Source organism: Vigna unguiculata, chromosome 6, assembly GCF_037176805.1.
Source record: "Vigna unguiculata cultivar grain cowpea cultivar isolate G323 ecotype 2 chromosome 6, ASM3717680v1, whole genome shotgun sequence".
Taxonomy (NCBI): domain Eukaryota; kingdom Viridiplantae; phylum Streptophyta; class Magnoliopsida; order Fabales; family Fabaceae; genus Vigna; species Vigna unguiculata.
Genome location: NC_140797.1, coordinates 48,029,813 through 48,053,038, shown reverse-complemented (window position 1 = coordinate 48,053,038; position 23,226 = coordinate 48,029,813). Strand labels below are relative to the sequence as shown.

General features: G+C 31.3%; 3 protein-coding genes and 1 pseudogene across 8 annotated transcripts; 3 read left to right on the top strand and 1 right to left on the bottom strand.

Moving 5' to 3' along the window:
- Positions 1-1,301: 1,301 nt before the first annotated feature.
- Positions 1,302-2,013, top strand: LOC114188727 (uncharacterized). Its single transcript, XM_028077355.2, has one exon. The coding sequence runs from the start codon at positions 1,387-1,389 to the stop codon at positions 1,858-1,860; it is 474 nt and encodes a 157-aa protein (XP_027933156.2). The 5' UTR covers positions 1,302-1,386; the 3' UTR covers positions 1,861-2,013.
- A 592-nt stretch (positions 2,014-2,605) lies between these two features.
- Positions 2,606-7,075, bottom strand: LOC114188064 (protein RMD5 homolog pseudogene; annotated as a pseudogene). 4 transcript variants are annotated; one of them, XR_014995861.1, is made up of 3 exons: positions 6,834-7,021; positions 4,655-4,732; positions 2,606-3,922 (listed from the first exon to the last, which is right to left on the bottom strand). The product of XR_014995861.1 is annotated as a protein RMD5 homolog pseudogene, transcript variant X1 (transcript). The 4 variants fall into 4 exon arrangements; XR_014995863.1 differs by lacking the exon at positions 6,834-7,021 and adding an exon at positions 5,565-6,803; XR_014995864.1 differs by lacking the exon at positions 6,834-7,021 and adding an exon at positions 6,600-6,802.
- A 2,566-nt stretch (positions 7,076-9,641) lies between these two features.
- Positions 9,642-12,102, top strand: LOC114186539 (peptide methionine sulfoxide reductase B5-like). Its single transcript, XM_028074474.2, has 3 exons — positions 9,642-10,003; positions 11,245-11,401; positions 11,784-12,102. The coding sequence occupies exons 1-3, from the start codon at positions 9,720-9,722 to the stop codon at positions 11,937-11,939; spliced, it is 597 nt and encodes a 198-aa protein (XP_027930275.1). The 5' UTR covers positions 9,642-9,719; the 3' UTR covers positions 11,940-12,102.
- A 2,895-nt stretch (positions 12,103-14,997) lies between these two features.
- Positions 14,998-23,053, top strand: LOC114187761 (Major facilitator superfamily protein). Of its 2 annotated transcripts, XM_028076117.2 has the most exons (16): positions 14,999-15,346; positions 15,608-15,739; positions 16,104-16,205; positions 16,624-16,728; positions 16,837-16,912; positions 17,627-17,701; positions 18,126-18,228; positions 18,304-18,366; positions 19,264-19,345; positions 19,493-19,590; positions 19,775-19,851; positions 19,957-20,070; positions 21,081-21,200; positions 21,684-21,812; positions 22,257-22,335; positions 22,766-23,053. In XM_028076117.2, the coding sequence occupies exons 1-16, from the start codon at positions 15,240-15,242 to the stop codon at positions 22,906-22,908; spliced, it is 1,605 nt and encodes a 534-aa protein (XP_027931918.2). In that variant the 5' UTR covers positions 14,999-15,239; the 3' UTR covers positions 22,909-23,053. The 2 variants fall into 2 exon arrangements, with proteins under 2 accessions (XP_085530798.1, XP_027931918.2); XM_085674672.1 differs by lacking the exon at positions 17,627-17,701 and having other exon boundaries at positions 14,998-15,346.
- Positions 23,054-23,226: the final 173 nt, after the last annotated feature.

Here is a 23,226-nt window from a genome sequence, read left to right as displayed (position 1 = left end):
ATTAACTAAAATTAATAATGCAGACTAAAAACAAATATAAAGAAAATGTTAGATATCTAAAGATAAAGTTGACAAAAATATTTTGAGAACCGAAATTAAATTTACGACTTAAAACATTTTAAATTTATGACTTGAAACATTTTAAATTTGCGCCAAGAAAGAAACGCTTATGATTTAAAAATTTTCATGTTACACTGGCACATTTCATTAAAACTTTATTTATAAAAAGGCAAACCTTATCTTTATCTTTTCGAAATTTATGTCAATTGATTATAAACTTGTTTATCTAAGCTTTGCTAATTAATTACGAATTTTAATACACTAATAATTAATAAAAAGATATCGTAAGACTCTAAAAAATTGACGGTGATAGTTGTTTAAAAATATGATATTATGTATTCAAATAATTAAGTTTAATGTGAATTAGAATTACAAATATCTTTGTAGATATATTTTATACCATTTTAAACATTTTTAATATAAAATTATTTTCTATGTTTTGGATACTTGGTTTAAGAAATTAAAAAACCTAATTTAAAATACACTCTGAATTTGAATTTCTATATTATTGAAATGTGCTATAGTTTTCTAGATTATGTATTTCGATAACGTTCCTTTCTAAGTATACATCTTTTCTAAATTCAACGGTTTATAATATATTTTGAAATTATACAAAATCAAAAAGGTATTTTAAATTATTTGAAAATTTAAAATATCTTTCTCTATCGGAAACGTATTTTAAATAGTACAATTCAATATATATAAAAAATGGACATTTCAAAATATATTTTTAAATTACAAATTAATTATAATTTGGAGTATGTAACACAAAATTATTTTTATTTATTAATAATTTAAAATTTTTCCGTCTATAAGATATTATATCATCCAGAATATTTCTGTTTTACAGATAATTTTAACTTTTTCAAAGTAACATAAAAAAACTTAAATATATGTTTGATCTCTATTGTTCTTAAAATTATTCCATTTAGTTTTTATTTTCGTTACGTGGTTACTTATGTGTTACTTTGATCCTTATTTTTGTTCTTTAAAAAAAGGACAATGATACTTTAACCTATTTTTTTGACCCACTTTTAACTCACCACTTCAATCACCATTAGATCATACATTACATCACTAAAAAAATAAAAAAAGATAATCTAATAGTGATTAAAACAATGGGTTAAAAGTGGGTCAAAAAAAGTGGGTTAAAATATCATTTTCCTTAAAAAAATTATACATTTGATGTATGGATAATTTTGTCGTTTTGAAAGTAGCTCGAAAGAAATTATGGGCTGATAAAAATCCGGAAATCCACAAAATGGAAACATACCTTAAATCTCTCGCTCCTAAACAAGAACATATCAGTCCAATCCATCTATCCAAATGGCTCTGAAAATTCGGTTCACCTCCCCTCTTTTCTGCTCCGCCTCGCCCGGCACTCTCTCCACCCACAAACTCATCACACGAATCTCGTGCACCGCCTCTGGTGACGGCGGCATCAGCGACGCGAAGTTGGCGTCCGAGTTTGCGGTTAGGGTTGCGAGATTGCACGCGCAATCGTTGCAAGCGGATGAGGCCATGAGCAAGAGCAGAAAGCTTCTATTTGGAGAGCTGTGCGAGTATATGTGCCTCAACGAAGAGCAGGCCCAACATAAATGGAGCAGCATGGATGAAGAGGAGAAATTGGTTTTGGTGAAAGCTTTTCTTAAGGAGTGGGGTTCGCATTTTCATCCCTTGTCCGCGAGGTCCACCAAAGAGATGTTGGAGGAATATCTGCGACAGGGGAACGGACCTCCCAAGCCTTCTAGTTCTTCCTCCTTCTTTTCGGGACTCAATAGGATTATTGGTTTTCCGTAGACAGTTACTCCATTTAGTTGGACTCCATACTTCAATTTGGTTCCTTGTAATTTTCATTTTCTCTTACAAATAAAAAAATTGAGCATGGGGTTGCATGCCGTTATAGAAGAAATGTACATTTTTATGCAGTAAAATTTGAAGAGTTAAATGGTAGATGGTCTGAATTCGTTGATGGCCTGCTCTCTAGGTTACAGCATTTCAGTTTAGTAGTTCATATTTCATGTATCTTATAACCATCTATTGTCTATTTCATGATATTTGGAGTGAAGGTGTTCATCTATAATTCTCCTTGAAGGACTAGTTAAAAATTAAGTGCAAAGATGCCAAGTTTAGATATATTCTTTTAAATTGAAAATTCTTACATAAAATACTTTCTCGTAATACGCTAAAAAAAAAACATGTTAACCCGCTAAATAGTTAGGACATGTAGATCTAAATTCATTTACAGCTGAATACTAATTAATCAACAGAGCTACATGATTAAAACCACTGCGGCTGTATCTAATCGCTCACGTCACAAAATCCATTGTCATTAACTAGCGCTTTGAATGATTCCATGCTGAGTATAGTCCAAGCAGTGGCTGCTTTGAAATCCATATAGTAGTGCAATCATATAGTACATATAAATAGCTGTATGCCATCGCAGTACACAAGTCTGTAATTTTGTAGCAGTAAAATCAATGAAGCATCTGAATAGTAGTTGAAACAGAAGAGCGAGAACGGTAGAGTGGACGGAGCTCCCGGCTATATAGACAGGTTCTTTCAAGTTTTATTCAGTCGTTGGTCTTATCAAAAGTAACAGATATTTGGAATATTTATATACAACCAGAAAGCTATAAACGATGTATTGCACAAATGAAATGTACGGAATACAAACATCATCAGAAATACAGTTGTCTGCAGTGTGTAACTGTCGCTTCGGCTGGACAATATGGACACTTGAATGTTCGGGTGCTGTTTTTTGATAACTTCATAATCGATTGCTTGCAAAGGACATGTAAGCATGGCAACAGCATTGGAGGATTCTCTTCACTTCCTTGGTCCCTACTCACAGGGCAAACAAAAATCGAGTGAAACTGAAATTCCTTACCCAATTCTACAGGCACCGGCAACTGTTTCATTTCCTGCCACTCCTGCTTCTTTGCTGCCATTACATTTGCAAGCTTTAACAGGGTAGGCAACCCCTCAACTCCTGCAGCAACTGCTACACTCAGTGGGTTCTCATAGGACTGCCCCAAGAGAGTGCAGAACTGCCGTGCGAGCTCTTCAGTTGTCATCTCCCAATGAATTGGGGACATCAATTCAGAATAAGGGGAGCTCTCTAGCCTTCCTGCATACAAGAGGCAACCCATGAGCTTTGGGAACTCGTCCTTGTTGAGGGAAGCAAAAGGAGCAAGATAAGTTCGGGCGTATTTTAATGCATCAGCTCGCGTCCCATTTTGCAGGACCTCTACAAACTGCAGTCTGTGAATCTTAAGCTCAAGATTAGAACCAATATGATCAAGTTTCTCTCTATTAGCAGAGACCCATGTCAGAGCAGGCTGAAGGTTTTTCTCCCTCATAGCTGCAATAATCTGATGCATTTCTAAAAATTGAGATCTAAGTGCAGTTGCATCAGGCTCTCCAGCCTCATTAACCACGCTATCTCCAAGATCAAATAAACCTTGACGGTAAAAGTGGTTCGCAATGATCTGATTGATAATACGAGTATCAAAGTCCACATTTCTGTATGCCTTAGATATGTCAGGGTTTAACAATTTTTCAAGGAGCTTTTGATACTTGCTAATACTTGCGTTCAATTCCTTATTTGAACCTTCCAACTGTTGAAGTGGTCCAATAGCATTAATCTTGAACTTAAGTTCTGTGAGAACGGATTTCTGGTCAACAGGAGAAGAGAGGTCACGGGATGACTGAATTGTTGCCAGTGCCTGCTCAATTTCACGCCCCACCTGGTCAACAACTTCCTGAGACTTGGAAGAGGATAATTTTTGCTTTTTTGCTACACGATCAAATGCATCTTTGATGCTACTCAGCTCCATCTTTATGCTCAGATCACAAACTCCTACAAAAAACGATACAAAGAACAATAAATCCTGTTCAGAAAGACACAACATACGGTTTTTATAGTGTTAAGGCTAAGAATGTAGCACTACACCATCACAGAACCATACACTAGCAACCGTTATAGTCCCCCATAGACAATTGTTAGTGCATGTTTGGAACGAATTTACATTAAACATAACTAGCTTTTTGGTAAAAGCAACAGAAATGTTGCTTCTGTTTTGGTGCATTGGGGAGTGAAATTTTCCCTTCAATTGCATATCCAAACATGTTGTTACTAGTTACAACTTAGAAGACCTTTTTAGAACTAAAGCAGTATAGCCACATTTTCAACCCAAGAAGTCGAAACTATTTGCATATTTGAAGTTGAAACTACAGCAATATACACTCACCTTAGTTCAATCGATATTTGAAGGGAACAATAAGTTCAAGCTGTTTATAAAACATCAATACAAAGAAGTGACCTACCAAAGATGTTGAAGCCCTATAAGCTCAACAACATGTATAGAGTTTGTGTTCACCTAAGTCTCAAAATAACAGTATCTGGGAATCTTAAACTGGATATGTTTTCTTATGTAAAATGGCCACTTAAACTATGGGCAAGCAGAAATATATACTAAGATGATCCTCCAACTTTATTTATAATCTTGAATGAGAAAGACTCAAAGCTAAATGTTGTACAATGTCTGCTAAATCTTCCTCTTATGGAAGGTTGAACAAGAAAAAAACTTACAGAAGACAAAGGTGTTACAATTGTCACTAGTAGATAACACCAGCAAGCAACTAGTGAAGGGAAGGAGGGAGCACTGAACTGAAAAAACAAATAAGCTAGAAATTTATATCGATAATAGCATCAGAAGTAAATGTAGATCTGCATAAAAACAGTATCAAGAGAACAATCTTAAACGTTTCAACATACATACATATACACATCAAATTCAGCCAAAGGATAAGATTACTGACTTCTTAAGTGAAAATGAAGTATCATGGCGATAATTGTATGGCCAAATGTCAGCAAAAAATAATGGAATAATGTAATAGGTAAGTTTCAAGGTCAAATTCAAGCCTAAAAGATCATCGATAAAATGTACCAATGAGAGCTGTTTCCTTGACAATAATTTTATCTCTTTTCTTCTTTAAAGCCATTATCTCATGTCCATAATTTGAAAATTAAAGGGTAGTTTCTTTTTGACATTTAAAGAATTCTCAGTTATACAAAGATTACAACTGGAAACCCAAATCGCATCATTATGTGTATTCCTAGATCATAAATGTAAATGAGTGATAAAAGTTGTTAAAAAAGGAAGAATTACAATCCTTATACAGGTTAATCAAAGAAATCTGAAACCTGAATCAAATAGTCTTATATCTTCAATCAATTAACAATGACAATGGTTCATCCATTTAGATTAATCATTATGTGGCAGCAAATATCTACAATCGTCAATTTGGCATTTTGGAGTTGAGCATGGAATTGAAACTTGAAACTGGAATTGTGTCTACTAACAAATTCTAATTTTTATATTTAGATGTCCTTCCAGAATTCAAATCACAAATTCCAAGAGCAGTCAAGGGAATACAAAATAACTAGCGTAAGTTATTTCCAAATCCTAAATAACACCCTGAAGTTGTCAATTCCTCACCCCCAACATTGTGCAACTGTTCTCCCTCTTTCCATTGTCACCACCACCACTGCAGGTACCTTCCTACCTTCCTACATCGCCACCAACCACCACTATAACCACGACTATAATCCTTACTACCGCCACCTCTGCCCTCATTATCATAGTTATTAGCAAACTTTAGATCTTACGATCACACAATTGAATTGAAATTGCACTTATAGTCCTAATTCCGTGTCAAACTCTGCATGACCATGCATAAAATCTATAATTCTAAACCAATTCCAATTGTCAGAATTGGAGTTAAGTTAAGATTACAATTCTAAACTATTATTCCAAATCCATCATCCTAACAAACTACTAATAGCAGTAATAATACCCATTGGTTTACTTTCAACATCCAATGAAAATAAAGCAACTAAGTTATTTGCCTACAATGACTTCACAAACTACATGACAAACTAAATACAAACAAATATATGTATTACAGTGTTCATGATAACTTACTGAAACTGAGACTTGCAAAGCCAGCATTGCACAACAAAATTTTCAAATCTATAATTTACTACAAGAGCTAAATAGTACATATAAGAGTATGCTTAATCTTTTCTACAAGAAAAAAATAAAAAGAAGGTAGAATGCAATATTTAAAACAGCAAATTTCTAAGCATCAGCTACAAAGCACGATGCTCAAATCTACAATTTATTAGGCACGCTTATTGGAAAAATCTATTTATAAAGAATCAATTTCACGACGGGTTTATATCAAAAATGGTAAACGAAGATTACAGTGTTCAAAGTGACTGAAACATTACAAAAATCAACACAGTTTACACAAGACCTAAGAGTATGAGACACTCCATTGTCAAAAGGAAAGCACAACACAACTCTTCAACGGCAGCAATCAAAAACCACAGAACTAAATCGGAAGGTGTAAGCAGTAAACAACACAGCATAAAAAACTGTTTATTTTCGATCACAATCCCTGGGAGCGAACAAAAGAAATTAAAAATTATAGGTAAAAAAAAAACCATTTCTATTCAAAATTCTACTTACTACGAACTTCGAAATCAAAATTATTAACATCTCAGGGAAGAAGGAAGCAAGAAAAACAAATCAAAAGTCGCATAAACTAACGAACGAAAATGAATTTATCGGTTATTAGTCATCGTTTTTTTCGGAGTAACTACGAATCGCGAAATAAAGTAACGGAAAAATAGAATAAATAATTCGAATGAGAGTGCGCGTTCTTGCAAACAGAAGAAGAAGGTTTAGATGGATTTGTGTTACCTGAGAAACAGTGTGAGGGAGAAAGCGAAAGCGTGTGCGATGTGAGGGAGACGAGACGAGACGAAGAAAGGAACCAGGCGTGCGACTAAAACGGGGTGGCCACCAGACACACGTGCGAAAACAAAAAAATCCTCTTCTGGACTGCAATTGCCCCTACTCTTGTGAATTTACTTTTAAACCCTTTGGGGTTTTGATGGATCAATTCATGTACATGATAATTGATCTATTTGTTCAGAGTTCGAGATCTGTGCAAGAGGATTTTGTGTATTTGAGAAGTAAGAATGGGCCTAAAGTGCAAGTCCAATAATGCCACGTGGCTTATTTGTGCAGATTAAAAACAAACAGCTATTATATCTAGCCTTTTGAGACTCACGTACTCAACAATAAATTGTCTTTTTCCTTTCATAAATCATATATATGGGTGAATAGTTTAAATTCATATCTAGGGTCTTTTTCTATAAATCTTTTAACCAATATTTCTGTAATTTCATTTAAAGTATTAAAAGGAAAGAGTTTACGTATTCAATGGTTTTAAATAGATAACCATATTTTAATTTTTTTTATCCATTTTTAATTTATTATTTCTATCACCAGTATTTTTATTTTTTTAATAATATAATGCGATAATTTAAAATGTTTGGAGTAATGAGTTAAAAGTGAATTAAAATATTATTATTTTTTAAATATAAAAAAAGATATTAGACGCAACTATTTAAGAATTTTTGTAAAGATAAAATAGTTTTAACTAAAAATATTTTTTATATTTTTGTAAGAGAGAGAAAATGAATAATGATGTAAGAAAATATTAAATAAAAAAAATGTGATGTTAAAATATCAATATTTAATATTTATCAGATAAAATAAGAAAACAATATGAATTACAATTAGGAATTTGATTAGGAATACAGAAACATGTGTTTCATTACTTGTTGAGTATCTCTAAAAATATATTTATGAATTTTTTATATTTGTGGACAATAATAAGTATTTACAAATACTTTTATATTTTATTTATTTTAAATTTTAATTAAAATTATTTAAAATAAAATTAATTTAAAACAGTATATTTTTAACTATGATTTAAATCAAATTATTTATTGACACAGATAAATTTTGTAAATTTAAATAAGTCCTGTAAAGATATAAATCAATTTTAGAAATTTAATTTTTATAAAATAATTTCAATCCCATATGCTTAAATATAATAAATTGAAATATATAAAATTAAATTTTAAATATGATTAATATATTTGTCACTTATAATTTTATTTTAATTATTTAAATTAAAAAATTCTTAACTATAATTTATTAACAATTATTATAAATTATTTGTTGGTAAGAGAACATGGTATATATATATATATATATATATATATATATATATATATATATATATATATATATATAATTATTTTTATTAGTTATCCAGTTAATTCAGTTTCATCTAACTCTCGATAAAAGGTTTAATAAAGTATCTCAATCCTTAAAAGAACAATAGAGTTACTTTTGATTTCATTAATAATAAAAGTGTTCGCAGATAGATATTAATTTATTTTAAAATAAGTATAATATAATCAATAACCAATTGCTGATAAATGGATATTAATTTATTTTAAATTAATTATAATACAATTTATAACAAGTTATAGTAAAAATTTATATAACTAATTAATTTCAACTATAGATTTTAAAAATGATTAAATATGTTTTTTTTAAAAGTTATTTTCGAATATTTTGAATCAATCTAGGTATCGATCTCTTTGTAAATATAGATCTAGTTCTTTTAACTAGATCTTCTTAAATTTATCCAACGTTTCAAACATTTTAGTGTAATATTTTAGTTTGTTTACACCATTTGAGAGACACATGACTTTAATGGTAGTTGAGATATGCGTTTTAAACGTTAAATTAAACTTTAAAAAATGTGATTTAAAATACTAAATCTATGCATTTATGAAGATGTGAGACTATATTTGTTTAACGTTATAAAAAGATACTAATTCTAATTTTCACTAAAAGTTGAAGCATCAATAACGTATTTAACCATTTTAAAATTTAAAAAATTTCATAATATTTTTAAACTCTTAAGACGGAGGAATTTAGTTAAATGTTTTATGCTGCAGGTTGTACAATTGTCCCTTAGCAGGTGGACTAAGGAATTTGGATTCTACTGATCTTTTTATGTTCCTATGTTGTGTCTTCAAATTAAATTGATGATCATTAATTTTTTAATTTTAAAATATATTAAAATTATTCTTAAAATACCAAAATAATATGGTTTTAATGTTCAACAAAGAATAACACGAAAAAAATTTAGTAAAAGAAGTGGACTCTGGGCTAAGTCACAATGTAAGAGTAAGATTTATAATAAGATAATGGTCGAAGGAGAGATGATTGCATATGATATCAATTAGATTAAATGGGTCAGGTCACAATTGAATTGTAACACTTAAATTATTATATTTTTAAACAAAAAGAATTACACTATAACTAATGATTATAACTTTTAACCTAATAATAAATAGTCAATCCAACATTTTATTAAGAAAAAAATAAATGAGATAAAATAAAATAAAGATAAGATAATCAATAAGGTTGGAAAATATAACAAAAGTGTTGATTCGTGAAAAATAGAGAATCTTGCTCGAGATACATTTGTTATACTATATAGGGGAGGAAAGACATTGACATGAATAAAGTAAGTTTAAAACAAGCGTGTTCCACGAGTTTAGGAGGCAGATTTTCTAAACAGAATTTACTAGAAATTTTGAGAGTGAAAAAATCCAATTGAAAATTATGCAGCCACCGAGCACACAGGAAAAAAAGGCGAATAAATAGGGATAATGTAGAAGTTGAAGGTGACCCAGTGAACACAACAGCATAGCCATGACCTTCACCATTCTGAGAACCTCTTCAACTCCAATCTGTTCCAAACCTATTTTCTCAAATTTTCTCCTTTCTTCTCCTCCCACCACATCTTTCTCCTACCCAAACCCCATTCCTTCTCCCACACTTTCAATTTTCGCCTCACCCTCTCTCCAACCCAAACGTCGTTTTCGAGGTGGGATTGTCGCCATGGCCGCACCTGGTTCACTCCAAAAATCCGAGGAAGAGTGGCAGGCAATTCTTTCCCCTGATCAGTTTCGCATTCTCAGGCAAAAGGGCACCGAGTAAGAACCATTATGTCTTCTCTTTTTTACCGATTAAGCTTCTCGAACGTTGAAATCGAGTCAAACAATTAATGGGTATGTCAAGTTTCTCCGAATCTTGACTTTCTTTCCCGGGATTTCCCTCTATTCCAAAATTCAAGAATGAAATGAAGTCATGAAAATACATTTTTTTTTTTATTAAAAGCTGTTTGGATAAACTTCTCTCTAAACATGGATAGGACAAGAAAAAAGAAAGTAAAATAAATTGAGTTTTTGGCATTATACCGAATCAACTTTACCTGACTTGTGTGAAGATGTTTTCTTTTAGCTCCACCAAAGATTGAAGTGTGTAAGTTGATTTTACCTTTATGCTGAAGTTAAATGCATTTTACTTCTTTACTCCTTTTTTCTTTCTCTTATAAGGGCTCACATAAAAGTTTATCCAAGTAAGTCTAAATTGGGAAGGTTTGATTTCACAAATTCACTTACTCCTGGATCATGTAAGGTATATGCCGAGTTATTGCGCATGCTAAAGGTTAATCCTTTGAAAGTGTGATCAAGATTTTAAGTTGCAGTCGAGATGTTTGTTATTATGGAAGATTGTGAACAAATATGGCTTCTGTTGTGGTTGCGGACAGTTGTTTAAATTTGTAATCTTAGTGCTTAGTTTTTATGATCACAGTAATAAGAGGGATTGTTAGTAATAGGTTGTCCTAGCTCATTGAAGTACATCTTGAAAGAGACAGTTGAGTGGAGAGAGATTGATATTACATTAACTGATTTCATGATACAATATTTGATCTTCTTATACTTGTAAATCTGTCAAAACTCTAGTTAACAAACTTAACTAACAGTAAATGTCTTTTAACTATCACTGGCGACCGTAACTTATAGTATTACAGCTGGGTCGAGGGCTACAATGTAATCTCCTCTTAGATACGTTCATTAGTATGTTGTCTATATGCTTGTGGTCCTGGCTGTGATAACACCCTCACAAGAAATGCTGTGACTAATTTCCCATATGTGAGTCTGGCACTTTGAATGAATGCTTAGAGATGCACAGAGAAAAAAACGAGGGGAGAGAATAATGCTTGGAATGGACAAATCTGAGTAATTTTGAGTCTGCACCGAATTTTTGGTGGTTCTTGATTTTCTTAGCAACAAAGTCCATGGCAACAGAGTTAGTTTGAAGATGGTAACTAGTTTCATTCAAGATTGGAAATTATGTTTCTGTTGTAAGAAAATGTTTTGATCTGATGCAGGTTCCCTGGAACTGGAGAGTATGACAAGTTCTATGGTGAGGGAGTTTACAACTGTGCTGGTTGTGGGACTCCTCTCTACAAGTCCATCACAAAATTCAATTCTGGTTGTGGCTGGCCAGCCTTCTATGAGGGTCTTCCCGGGGCCATAAATCGCAATGTAAGTTAGTATAGTTGTATTATCATAACAGCCTTTTTCAACAAGTGCCTAATTAAGAACACCTATTAAGAAATGTAGAAAATGAAAAGTAGGATTTAAATACAAGGCAAAACATACACAAAATTTGAGTTTCATTCTGGCAATATATGCTTACTTTTAATACAAATTATTATGTGTAGTATTACAGACATAAAACTTCAACTCTAATTGGACAATAGTACTATTAGTACCTACGGAACTACATCAATGTTTTTGTGCTTTAATGTTGGAAAAGCTTTACTCTATATTTAAAACTAATTTTGTATTGAATTGTTAACAAGTATCTTAAACTGTATGAAGGAATGTATACAAAATTGTTAACATTGTGACGTATCATCAACAGGCGGACCCTGATGGGATGAGGACAGAAATAACCTGTGCTGCTTGTGGGGGACATCTAGGTCACGTTTTTAAAGGTGAAGGATTTCCAACACCCACTGACGAACGCCATTGTGTCAATAGCATTTCGTTGAAATTTGTACCAGCCAGTTCTCGGTAAAATTGAGTGTGCGGTTTGGACATGACTGCTTTAGTATTTAATATCTATCAGTAAAATAATATGTGGTGTGCTTATGTTGCGAGTGAAGTTCATAAAAGTGATGACAAAATAACAATGTCACATAATTAAATAGTGATTTGATGATTTGAACCTTTATTCTTTATTCCTCTGCTGTGCAACATTCTAACGTGTCCATTTGTGTTTGGGTGACAATTAATGTTATTTGATATGTGGGAAAGGTTTTTAGGCTGTTCTAAAGTATGCAAATAATGAAGTGTATTTCTATATTTTGGAATTGTTACCCTTTGGTGATACTCCATGCCTTAAGGATCTTACTTTTATGTTAAAGAGCCTAGCCGACATTTTTTCAGTAAGCAGCGGATTATAATTTCTCGTTTGGGTGAATTATAAAATCTAAAACATGTTCAAATATTAAGTGTGTAAAGTCTGACAATTTTGTAAGCTCAGATTTGGCTAATTTTATAATGTTTGTAGGTCATATGAAATCATCTGATTTAACATTCGTTATAATGTGGATCAGAAGTTGTGCGTTGTGGTTGTTCAAAATGGGGCTTATATACAGAAAATTGTACAAGTTTAACCGCTAGTGTTAAGTTGACGTTGTAAATATGTAATTGCATTAAACATTTAGAGGACATTCGTTATATGTTGGGAGTTTACCTGATTTTAACGTAACTGTCATTAGTAAATGATACATGTCTGCACAAGAACTATGTAATATTAAGTGTGATCGTGATTCGTGAGATGAATTAAAGTTGCAAATTTTTCATTTCAATTTACTTTATTCTTCGTTTAATTGTCTTTCCCTTTCTATGATTTGTTCCATTGGGGGCAAGGAAAGCAGCCAACAAGTATTCCAAACCAATCTCTCTAATTAATATAAATGCATTTAAATTTTATGTTAGAAGTCTCACATTGATTAGATATAAGACAAATTTAGAGTATACATGTAGATGCAAAACTTACTATGACAAGTCAGTTTGTAGGGCTTGAGTTAGGCTTAAATCTCATTCTTTAACATATTAGAGTACTTAGAATCTTTATATTTAGAGGGTGCGAACATCTCAACTCAACTTAAAGTATATATGTGTGGTTGCAAATTCCACCCTCCAAACTGGTTTTTATCGGAAATTGGTTTTTATCGGAAATTGATAGATGAAAAATTTAAAAAAATATTTAAATTGTATTATAATTAAAATCAAGTGTTTCTTTTAAATCAAACTAAATAAAAAAAAATAGTTTATATCTTATTTAAATCGAGCAATGTTTACTTTGGTAGACAAAAGTCATTAGTTTGGATGTTTACACATATATTAATGAACAAGTTAATCTTTTTTAAGCTATAGTTATAGTTATCTCACTTAAAAATAAAGTATAATGTACTTGCTGTAACCATTAATTTATAAATAAAGACTAGTTTCTCTTTTTCTTGGATGATATCAATTTTAGAATCTTCATTCCCATATATTTTTTCTATAATGTTTCTCAAATGTTTTAATTTAAAAACTTTTTAATATATTCTAGAAAATATATATATTTTAGGTCATTAAGATTCATTACATGGAGGGGTACAATAAGAAAATTTGAAGATGCGTGTCCAATCAACTTGAAGTCAGTTTGAATGTCGATAACAAAATTCGAAACCTCAATTTGGCCACAAATAAATTTGGGTGAGATTAAACTGAATTTTATTTTGGATTTTATACTTTATAACATCTTAGCAGACGTTACAATCTTTTTTTCTATTAACCTATATTTTAGTTTGTGGCGTATTAAACAAGGAAAGTATTGTTCTATCCAATAAATAATATTGTTTTAATTTATACAAAAAATCATGAGAAGTAATTATTTTAACTACAAATCTTTTTTAAATAGAAGTATTGAAATCTAAGTAATAAAATACAGTGAAAGTTAATAAATGATTAAGGAAATCAAATACATTAATAAACTAAGAGTGTCTTTATTAAGTCAAATAAGTTACTTACTAGCTTATAAGTTAATTTTAGTAATACATAATTGTTTAATAAGAATCTCAAAATAGTTTATTTTAAGAGTTTTTATAAGTTTTCATAATTTATTTCATTACTATTTATTATATTTTAATTTTTTTTTATCGTCTATAGTTTTGTTTTACTTATTAATAATTTTTGTTTCAAGTTTATAGATATAGCATAATGAAATATCTCAATATTTATTAAATTAATTTTTAATTTCTTATATTTTAAATTAAAAAATATTTAATATTATAATTTGAAGTTAGAAATGTTTTTATTAAAATATTAAAAGAAGAATTCAGTGTAACATTAATTTAAATTAAGAAATTAAAGAAATAAATTTGATCAATATTTATTAGATAAAATCTCATCTAAACAAGATAAATTATTGAAATAAAAAAAATGTAGAATTTTTAAAAGTAGATAAAAGTGTTAAAAAATTTAACTATTATTAAAATTTTAAAATTATAATTACGCAATAATATATTTTTTATTTGGAAACACAAATTTCACCAATGTGATATAAGTTATATAATTATATTTTTTTATGTCATTTTATAGTTACTAATTATTATATTGGTTATATTTGATCAAAACTTTTTAATTCAATAAACAAGCTTTTTAGTTCAAAATTTATAAACTAAGAACTAATCATCAACTGTACAATAAATTATCAGTTAGAAGCCGATTTCTCACTTATTTTTACTGAATAAATCTAAAGATATTGAAAGAATTCATTTTTACTAATTACTTTAAGTAGTCTCTACAAGATTGAACGTTAAGAGTATTTAGTTTAATTGAAAAAAAATATGGAAATTGTATAGAATAGATTTGTTATCTAAAAATTCATATAATAACTTAGTTAAGAGTTTAATATATGAATTGCTGTTTTTTTTTTTTTTTCTGGCTTCTCTCACTTTTAAGTGTTCATTTTAGCTAAAATAAACACAAGGAAAAGAAAAAGGTGGAAGAAGATAATGGATGTGACCAGGAATCAAAATTACAACTAAGGCATAAATAATAGAGAATAGCATTATCATTTCCGAAGAAAGTCAAAGTACAAGGTTTAGACGAGGCAATAGTCCCCGGATTCTTTTGTGAAAAACTAAGAGAAAGGAAGAATGAGAATCAATTCACTGTTTTGAAAAATGTAGGAGAGAAAAAACTGACATAGCTTAAGAAGAAGGAAAGGTAAAGAACCTCTGAAGTTCAGACAGGTTAACTACCATTCAACTATATTAAATTTTAGTACAAGTGTTGTGTCTCAAAGTACTACAATATTGGTATGGCTCAAGATGACCACTCTCAAGTGAAACCAAAGCCTTCACCTGAGCCTATGGAGCTTCGAATCTCCTCCATGATTCCCACAAGTTCATGGTTTACACCCAAAAGGTAAATGTAATTCTCCTTTTCTGTTTCCTTTCCCCCACTAGGATCCGTGCTAGTAAAGGTCAGAAAAATTCAGTCTTTCTCAGTTTTGGTTATGTGGGTATGGGAAGAAAAGTTGTAAGCAATTCTGGGTCTTTTTGATTTTTCATCTTTTCTTTGGTGGTGGTGGTGGAGACCAAATTTTCGTTCTTATAGAATGTTTTGTGTTCTCTCTGACTATGTTTTCTATTTTGATTACTTTATCTCTTTTATCTTATTTTGTAGGCTACTTGCAATATTTTGTGTGATTAACTTGTTAAACTACGTGGATCGAGGTGCCATAGCAAGCAATGGTGTTAACGGAAGTAGGGGAACGTGCACTGAGGGTAGTAGTTGCTCTTCTGGTTCTGGAATACAGTAAGATATACTCAAGAAAGATCATTTCTCTCGCTGCTTGGCATTTAACTTTTATTACACTTTCAAATTCTTGGGTTTATTCCAATTTTTAGAACGGGGTTCGTTGATGTTTCCCCTTTCAAAGTCAGAGATTCTCATAGAGTAGAGTAGAAATGATAAATGAAAAGGGGAGGGAGAAGCGAAACCAAAAATGGGGTTGTGAAGGAGGAGGTTTGGGAGATTATTATTATTAATTCAATGAATCATAAAAACGAACCACCAAATTATTCTTGATATATGAAACTCCAAAGATATAAGCTGATTCAAAACGAAGACAAGATTTTGCCAAATATTTTTGTCTATATATTTTTCTCCTTTTGTGCAGAGGGGATTTTAACTTGAACAATTTTGAAGATGGAGTTTTATCTTCTGCTTTTATGGTTGGACTTCTTGTGGCTTCTCCAATATTTGCTTCTCTAGCAAAGAGGTAAAAATGGTTATCTTGCAATTAGTTGAATACTCTAACTGCTTTTATTAACCTTAAATATTCAACCCATTAATGCTTCAGAAGAAGAATTGTAAATGACAAATTCTGAATGTTGAACCAGCTTTTGAACCACATAGATGTGCTGCATTGAATTTCAAATTGTCTTTCTTTATGTACAATTTAATATGTAGCCAGGACAATCATCATGGTTATGACTTTCAAATTTTAAAATCAATGAGATCGTGCATCTAGAACAATTTAATAAGTAAAGTTCTTTTGTTTTTTACAAACATTACTGTTCCAAAACAAGAATTTCTAGCCTATCCTTGCCTTGTACATGTACTGCATGGTTGTTGTAATTTATAATAACTATTATTAGATTGAATATTAATCCTAACACAACTATTATATTTTGCAGTGTAAATCCATTTAGACTTATAGGAATTGGATTATCAGTTTGGACACTTGCAACCCTATGTTGTGGTTTTTCTTTTAATTTCTGGTCCATTTCACTCTGTCGCATGTAAGTAGTCTAATGCCTTTATTTTGAAGTTATGCAATTTTGGTTGTGTAGTTAAACAGTGACATAATTTCTTATATTTTTCTCTTATGCTTTCAATATTCTTTATAGGCTAGTTGGCGTTGGTGAGGCTTCATTTATAAGCCTTGCAGCACCTTTTATTGATGACAATGCCCCTGTTACTCAGGTTTGTTTCTTTCCCCTGGAAGCATCTCCTGCTTTAAGATTTGAAGAATATCTTTCTGTCACTCTGTTATGCTCAATATAAAGCTCTCAAATGTCTCCTTTTATTAGACTGTAAAGCAATGGATTTGTGGAAGTTTGGGTGGGTTGAAGATCAATCTGCAAGTATGATTTGATCTTAACATACAGTATCTACTGGTCTGGGGGATCATAAACAATTACCCTGTGTAGTAAGTAGATTGTTGTTTGCTTCATCGAGTTATGATTTGGATTAGATTCTTAAAGTTAATATTCAGAAACTATTTCTTTTAATTTATTTAGCTGTCAGTGGGTTGGCTGCTGACCTTTTAGAGCAAAACCATAATTTTCTAAATACCTTTATATTACTAACGTCAAGAACCTAATTAAGCCTGGTGAAAGACTACATAAATGAAAGTAAGACTGCTCCAATGTTGTTGAGAACCTTAAAATTAGTACTGTGTACTAATCAGACTTTAACACTTTTACTGATACTTAGTGCTATTAATCATTCATAAAGAATATTAGCTCTAATCAGTGCAGTCACATGATCTGCCTAAGCTGTGCTATGTTTTCTCAAAGATGTAGTATTAGAAAACTGAATCCTTCTTGGTGGTTGGAATGTCATTTTTCATTATGATTGATTGATTTTTTATTTCCTTGTTCAAGAACTTTTTCTCATATTGGGTTTATGTATCAGAAAACAGCATGGCTTGCAATATTTTACATGTGTATACCATCAGGATATGCACTTGGCTATGTCTACGGTGGTCTGGTAAGTCGATGTCTGATTTTTGTACCACTATTAAATACTAATTTTAACACGTGTGTTTAGTGGAAATATACAGTTTCATTATTCCAATTTTTATTTGTACAGACTTATTTCCCTGGAATTTGAATCTAGGATGGCAGCACAGTTTTCTTTCTAAATCTTAAAAACGCGAAACTTAACAAAGTTGAGTTTAAAACTGTAAGTAGGTTGAAAACATATTTTTGCTACAAGTAGGAACTGCATTATAATTAATTTGGAATAGTAATTTCTTCCTTCCCTTTCATTTATTTATATTAGAAGCAAAAGGTTGGCCTTTTAATCAAAGAAAACATAGGATTGCAAGTGAGGGAATCCCCCTTTAGATACTCAGCACTACAGAAACAACCAGAGTGTTTTGCTTCTGATTTCATCGTGTGTTTATTAACAGGTTGGAAGTCATTTTGGCTGGCGTTATGCATTCTGGGTAGAGTCTTTTCTGATGGTTCCATTTGCTATTTCTGGATTCTTTATGAAGCCTTTACAATTGAGAGGTTCACTTTTGTTTTGCATAGATTCCTTGTGAACCCCTACTACTATGTTTCATCTCTAAACTACTTCTGGATCAGGTTTTGTTCCTGCTGGTTCAGAACAGGGACCGACACCCGAAGGAGTTGAGGATGTAGTTCAAGGTATCTAAGAATTATGCACTACTAAACACACTCTTTTTCAAAGTATCTAATAAAACCCAAAATATAAATCTGTCTCAGGCCCAAATAGATAGGAAATTTGGTAAATATTATACTAAGAAGAAAGCGAAATATTGTAAAGGAAGTTAAGGAGAGGCACAGCTTATCTTTAATAAATAACAATACATGCATAACTCTATAATGGAGATTTCTCCATTTGACATATATAAATAGCATTTTTATTTTATTTTTAATAATACTTTTAAGCTACAATGCAAAATTTACAAGAACATTAATATAAGATAAAACATAGTAGAACAACTAGAAGAGGACAAAAACGAAACTATCTAGAGGGAAGAGACTCCATGCAGATTAAGGAGAGGAATCTTTATGCTTCTGCTAAATATTTCTCTATATCACATGTTATTGTCTCTTCCTATATCTGAGTAAATAAAAAATCCAATTTATATTGTAAAAAACCTTGGTTGTGTAACACATTTTCAGATTAATGTTCTGTGTAAAACTAGGCTTGTTTCTTTTCCAGCTTTCTTTCAGTTTTTCCTGTTATTTAAATCAACTGGGAGATTAGAAGTTTTACTTTTTAAGAAAGATATTTAACGTATATAAACAAAATCTACAATTTTTTTATAATGCTTAAAAGCGTCCATGTTTGCATTGTCTATTCCATCACCACCCTTCAAATCCTATTTTGTGGGAAGTAATATTCTTTTTGTTTTGGTTCAAATAGGAGGTAGAGCTGGTAGCTAATATTCACATCGTCTCTAATATATTGCAATGCACTGAAAATTTAGGTTTCCGATTTGTTGGCTGGTTAGTGGTTTCTAATTAAAAATGTCTCTTTATTTTAGCCTTAATAAAATTCACTTGTTTGATTCAAAGTTATGGAGGCTTCCCATGGTAAAGATGAGACACTGTCCTTAAAAGCAGAGCATAGAGATAAAAGCTCAGACCATCATTCCAAGTAAGCACTTACTCTGATTCAGAGAACACTTACCTTCTGAAATAGTTGTTTTTTCTCATTATTGATTTATTGTATCTTTTACTGTTTGGCATCTATCATTTAGTGTCTGAAATATTGAACATTCTATCTGATTGATTCTCCCCTTAGGTCAAAATCTGCAACCCTAATTAATGAGAAGTTTTCAAGATTTTTGAAAGACATGAAAGCACTTTTGCTTGATAAGGTCTATGTTATCAATGTTATGGGTAATTCTTCTCCCACCAACTACTCTATTCATTTACTGTGTTTCGTAATATTTACCATATTTTGTTGGGAGATTCAACTCAAAGACTGCAATGTGGATAGCTTGCATCCTTGTGAACTTTCATATATTAATATCCTATAATTTTATTTTTAGCAGTCATATTGTTTTACTTTGGGTATTTTCAGGTTACATAGCGTACAACTTTGTCATAGGTGCTTACTCGTATTGGGGGCCCAAAGCTGGCTATAATATATATCACATGGTGAGAATTTGCTTCATCCAATCACGCCTTATAGACAGAAAATACACTTTCCATGTATGACATAGTGTGTATTACTGTAATATTAAAGTTGGATTGCTTTGGTAGGCTGATGCAGATTTGATATTTGGAGGAGTTACAATTGTATGTGGAATAGTGGGCACTTTAGCTGGAGGCTTTGTTCTGGATTATATGAATAACACCTTATCAAATGCATTTAAGGTTGGTATTTATATTCATTATTTCTTTCCTGCAAACTATTTTACTTCAGTGTTCCTTACAATAATACGTAATCTTATACATGTTATTATATAAAAGTCATTAAGACCAGATTATGGTAATAGACTATGAGTGCATGTTCCAGCTGGGACAAGCCAATTATGTTTAGGGTCATGGTTTCTTGTGCCATATGGTCTTTGATAACTTACATGGACCCAATTAACATTGTATTTGTGTGAATTTGATGACCTATAAGCCTTTCACAATGAATGGCCTCATTTTTTAGTATGATGAATCACTTTATGCCGATCTATTGTCAATAAACTTTCCTGCATTTGGATTATGTATCCTCACTAAATAGATGCTACCTTAATTGGAGGCTACCATTTGAAATATTAAGACTTTAATGTCAAGGATGTTTTGTTTAAATTGCTTCACCTAAGGTACTTGGGTATTGACCAGCCTCTTACGTGAGGCCTGTGTAACAACAAGTTTTGAGCATCATGGTTGCAGTTTTTGTGATTCTTAAATTGTACATGACAGGGTTGGAAAAAGTGTTGTATAATACTAATACTCTGGATTGGCCCTATTATGCTGAACAGATTAAAAGTGTAGCCAACTAGCCATAAATTGATTGAATTGCTCCATATACAATGTGATTTTTATCACTCTAACCATTGAATAATAACTAATATCACCTAGATTGCTTGTGACTAATTTATTCAAAATTTTCCAAATTGAATAACAATAAAAAGATAATCAGATGGTTCATATTTTTATATATTTTAAAAGTAAACATTTTGCTAATCTTGAGGTACATGAATTGGGTATCAGAAGATTAATAAATTTTTGTTAACGTGGTCTATATTAAAGGAACTTTAATCTAATGGTAGGTTTTAGGATAAAGTTTTGAAATAAAAAAGTATTGAATAATGTAAGAGTGAATGTAACCTACACTAATGTAATTCGATTTCTCCTTGTTCTCTTGTACTAAACACGCAATCCTTTTGCAGCTTCTCTCAACGACTACATTTATTGGTGCAGCATTTTGTTTTGGTGCTTTCTTATTCAGAAGCATGTATGGCTTCCTTGCTCTATTCTCTATTGGTGAACTTCTTATTTTTGCCACTCAGGTATTTCCGTTCTATGCAAGGAATCTCTCTTTATATTGAAACAGTATCATTTTTACATGCTTATCAATTACTATCTATGAATATTTTAGGAAATGACTTTTTTGTTACATTGATGTTGCCAAATTAAATTCTTGATGGATAGTTATGTGTTTTTAAGTAAAATTACTTATACATTTGGGAAAATAAATGCATACTTGCTCTCAAGAACAAGGAGGCATCCTGCTGTTTGTTGTCATTTGAATTTTATCTTAATTTTAACCTGAAATTTGAAAGAAAATATTTTAATCGTAGTATGGTACTAACAAGTAACTACTGTGTTTGTACAGCATGCCTAGCTTAGAAAATTCTTGACTTCTGCTATATGAGTTAGAATGAAATGTGATCACTATAACTAATACATTATTGTTCCTTAGAGACCATTTTGGAACCAGATCAAATGTTGGAAGTTTAGCGCTAAATGTTTGCTTGCAATTTTCTTTTCAGGGTCCTGTGAATTACGTATGTCTACGTTGTGTTAAACCAAGTTTGAGGCCTCTATCTATGGCTATGTCTACTGTTGCAATTCATATCTTTGGAGATGTACCTTCCTCACCTCTTGTTGGAGTTCTGCAGGTTATTCTTTTGCAAACGGTTACTTGTAGTGGCATTGCTAACACTTTTAAGTTCTTAGTGTTTTGGTGGAAATTGGGACTTTTACACACATGCTGTCTTAGTTTGTGAGAAAAAAATGTCAAACAAGTACATAATGCGAAATCGGGTGCATAAAATTTGTTTGTTATAAAAAGAAAATAGTCAGCTTTTAAGCCAAATGCTTGCTTATGATAAGAAATTATGCTTTTGCATGTAAACTGAAGAAGTCAAAACTATTTATTTTAAGCCCAACATGGCTTAAAATTCATCCCCAAAGTTCCACTGTTCTCATTCAAATTACGCCGTAAATGTTGTGTCCATTACTTACCAAAGGGAGGGACGGACAGAGACATTTACAGGTCACAGAATGTATTGTGATGTGATATATAAGATTCAAATGGTTGTTCATACATAATGATAATGCAGGATAGCATTAACAACTGGAGAACGACAGCATTGATTCTAACATCAATATTGTTTCTAGCAGCTGGAATATGGTTCATTGGTAAGTCACCACGGAAATTTCTTATTGATTTACAACATTAGAGTCCTTGTTTGTAATTTTCTTTTACACGTACTTGTCAGAGCAAGAATGATTTTGGTATATTAAGATATCAAAATCAGTGTTCGTCAGTTTATTTTAAAGTTATAACATAGGGATAACACTAAAAACTCAATAAAGAGTTCAAATTCCACTACTAATTCACCCTTAAAATCATGTCCAACCCAACTCAGATTAAAATGAAAGCATATTACAATCTTTAAATTATACCTGTTATGGATGTTACTAGGTCAGATAAAAAGTAACTTGTCTATTATCTTAAAAGTCAAGATGAACTATTGAAATTTTGTAATCGTTATCAGTTCTTAAAAGGTCTAATTCTCAAAACTTCTAAAGGTTTTTGAATGTGCTGTATTCATGGATATTATGTCAGGGATATTTTTGCATAGTGTGGATAGATCTGATGAAGACAGTGGACATCAAGTATCAAATGTTGAAAGGTTAAGCACCATGCCGTTGCTTCAAGAGAAAACTGGAGCAACATCAGCGTCTCCTTCTCTGTCCCAAGATCATTGATTTTTTTTTTTTTTATGCCTGTCCAAGAACAATGGTAGCCGCTATGATGTAAATAGCAATATCTTTTAGTACACTTATGAAGTATGTATTTGATCTTGGTTGATGAAAATTATTTACAAATAATATAGATCAGTTTTATGCTCCATCATCATGTGCATAACGTCCCTAGAATTTTTTTTAATAAAATTGCTAGCCGTTATCTTTGTAGGCTCTTAGCCAAAGCATAATAAACTAATGGTTGTCATTTTAAAAATAAACCAAACGTTTGTTTGTTGAACTCAGTAGCTCCTGGAAGTAGGAATGACCACTGAACTGAAA

What these genes read in the sequence shown, in the direction of transcription:
- LOC114187761 (XM_028076117.2), top strand. Translation starts at nt 15,240, where the DNA reads ATGGCTCAAGATGACCACTCTCAAGTGAAACCAAAGCCTTCACCTGAG. An exon ending in GCTATGTCTACGGTGGTCTG is followed by an intron (nt 17,702 to 18,125) that starts GTAAGTCGATGT and finishes GTTTATTAACAG; the next exon opens with GTTGGAAGTCATTTTGGCTG. An exon ending in AGCTGGAATATGGTTCATTG is followed by an intron (nt 22,336 to 22,765) that starts GTAAGTCACCAC and finishes ATATTATGTCAG; the next exon opens with GGATATTTTTGCATAGTGTG.
- LOC114188727 (XM_028077355.2), top strand. Translation starts at nt 1,387, where the DNA reads ATGGCTCTGAAAATTCGGTTCACCTCCCCTCTTTTCTGCTCCGCCTCG.
- LOC114186539 (XM_028074474.2), top strand. Translation starts at nt 9,720, where the DNA reads ATGACCTTCACCATTCTGAGAACCTCTTCAACTCCAATCTGTTCCAAA. An exon ending in CTCAGGCAAAAGGGCACCGA is followed by an intron (nt 10,004 to 11,244) that starts GTAAGAACCATT and finishes GATCTGATGCAG; the next exon opens with GTTCCCTGGAACTGGAGAGT. An exon ending in CCGGGGCCATAAATCGCAAT is followed by an intron (nt 11,402 to 11,783) that starts GTAAGTTAGTAT and finishes TATCATCAACAG; the next exon opens with GCGGACCCTGATGGGATGAG.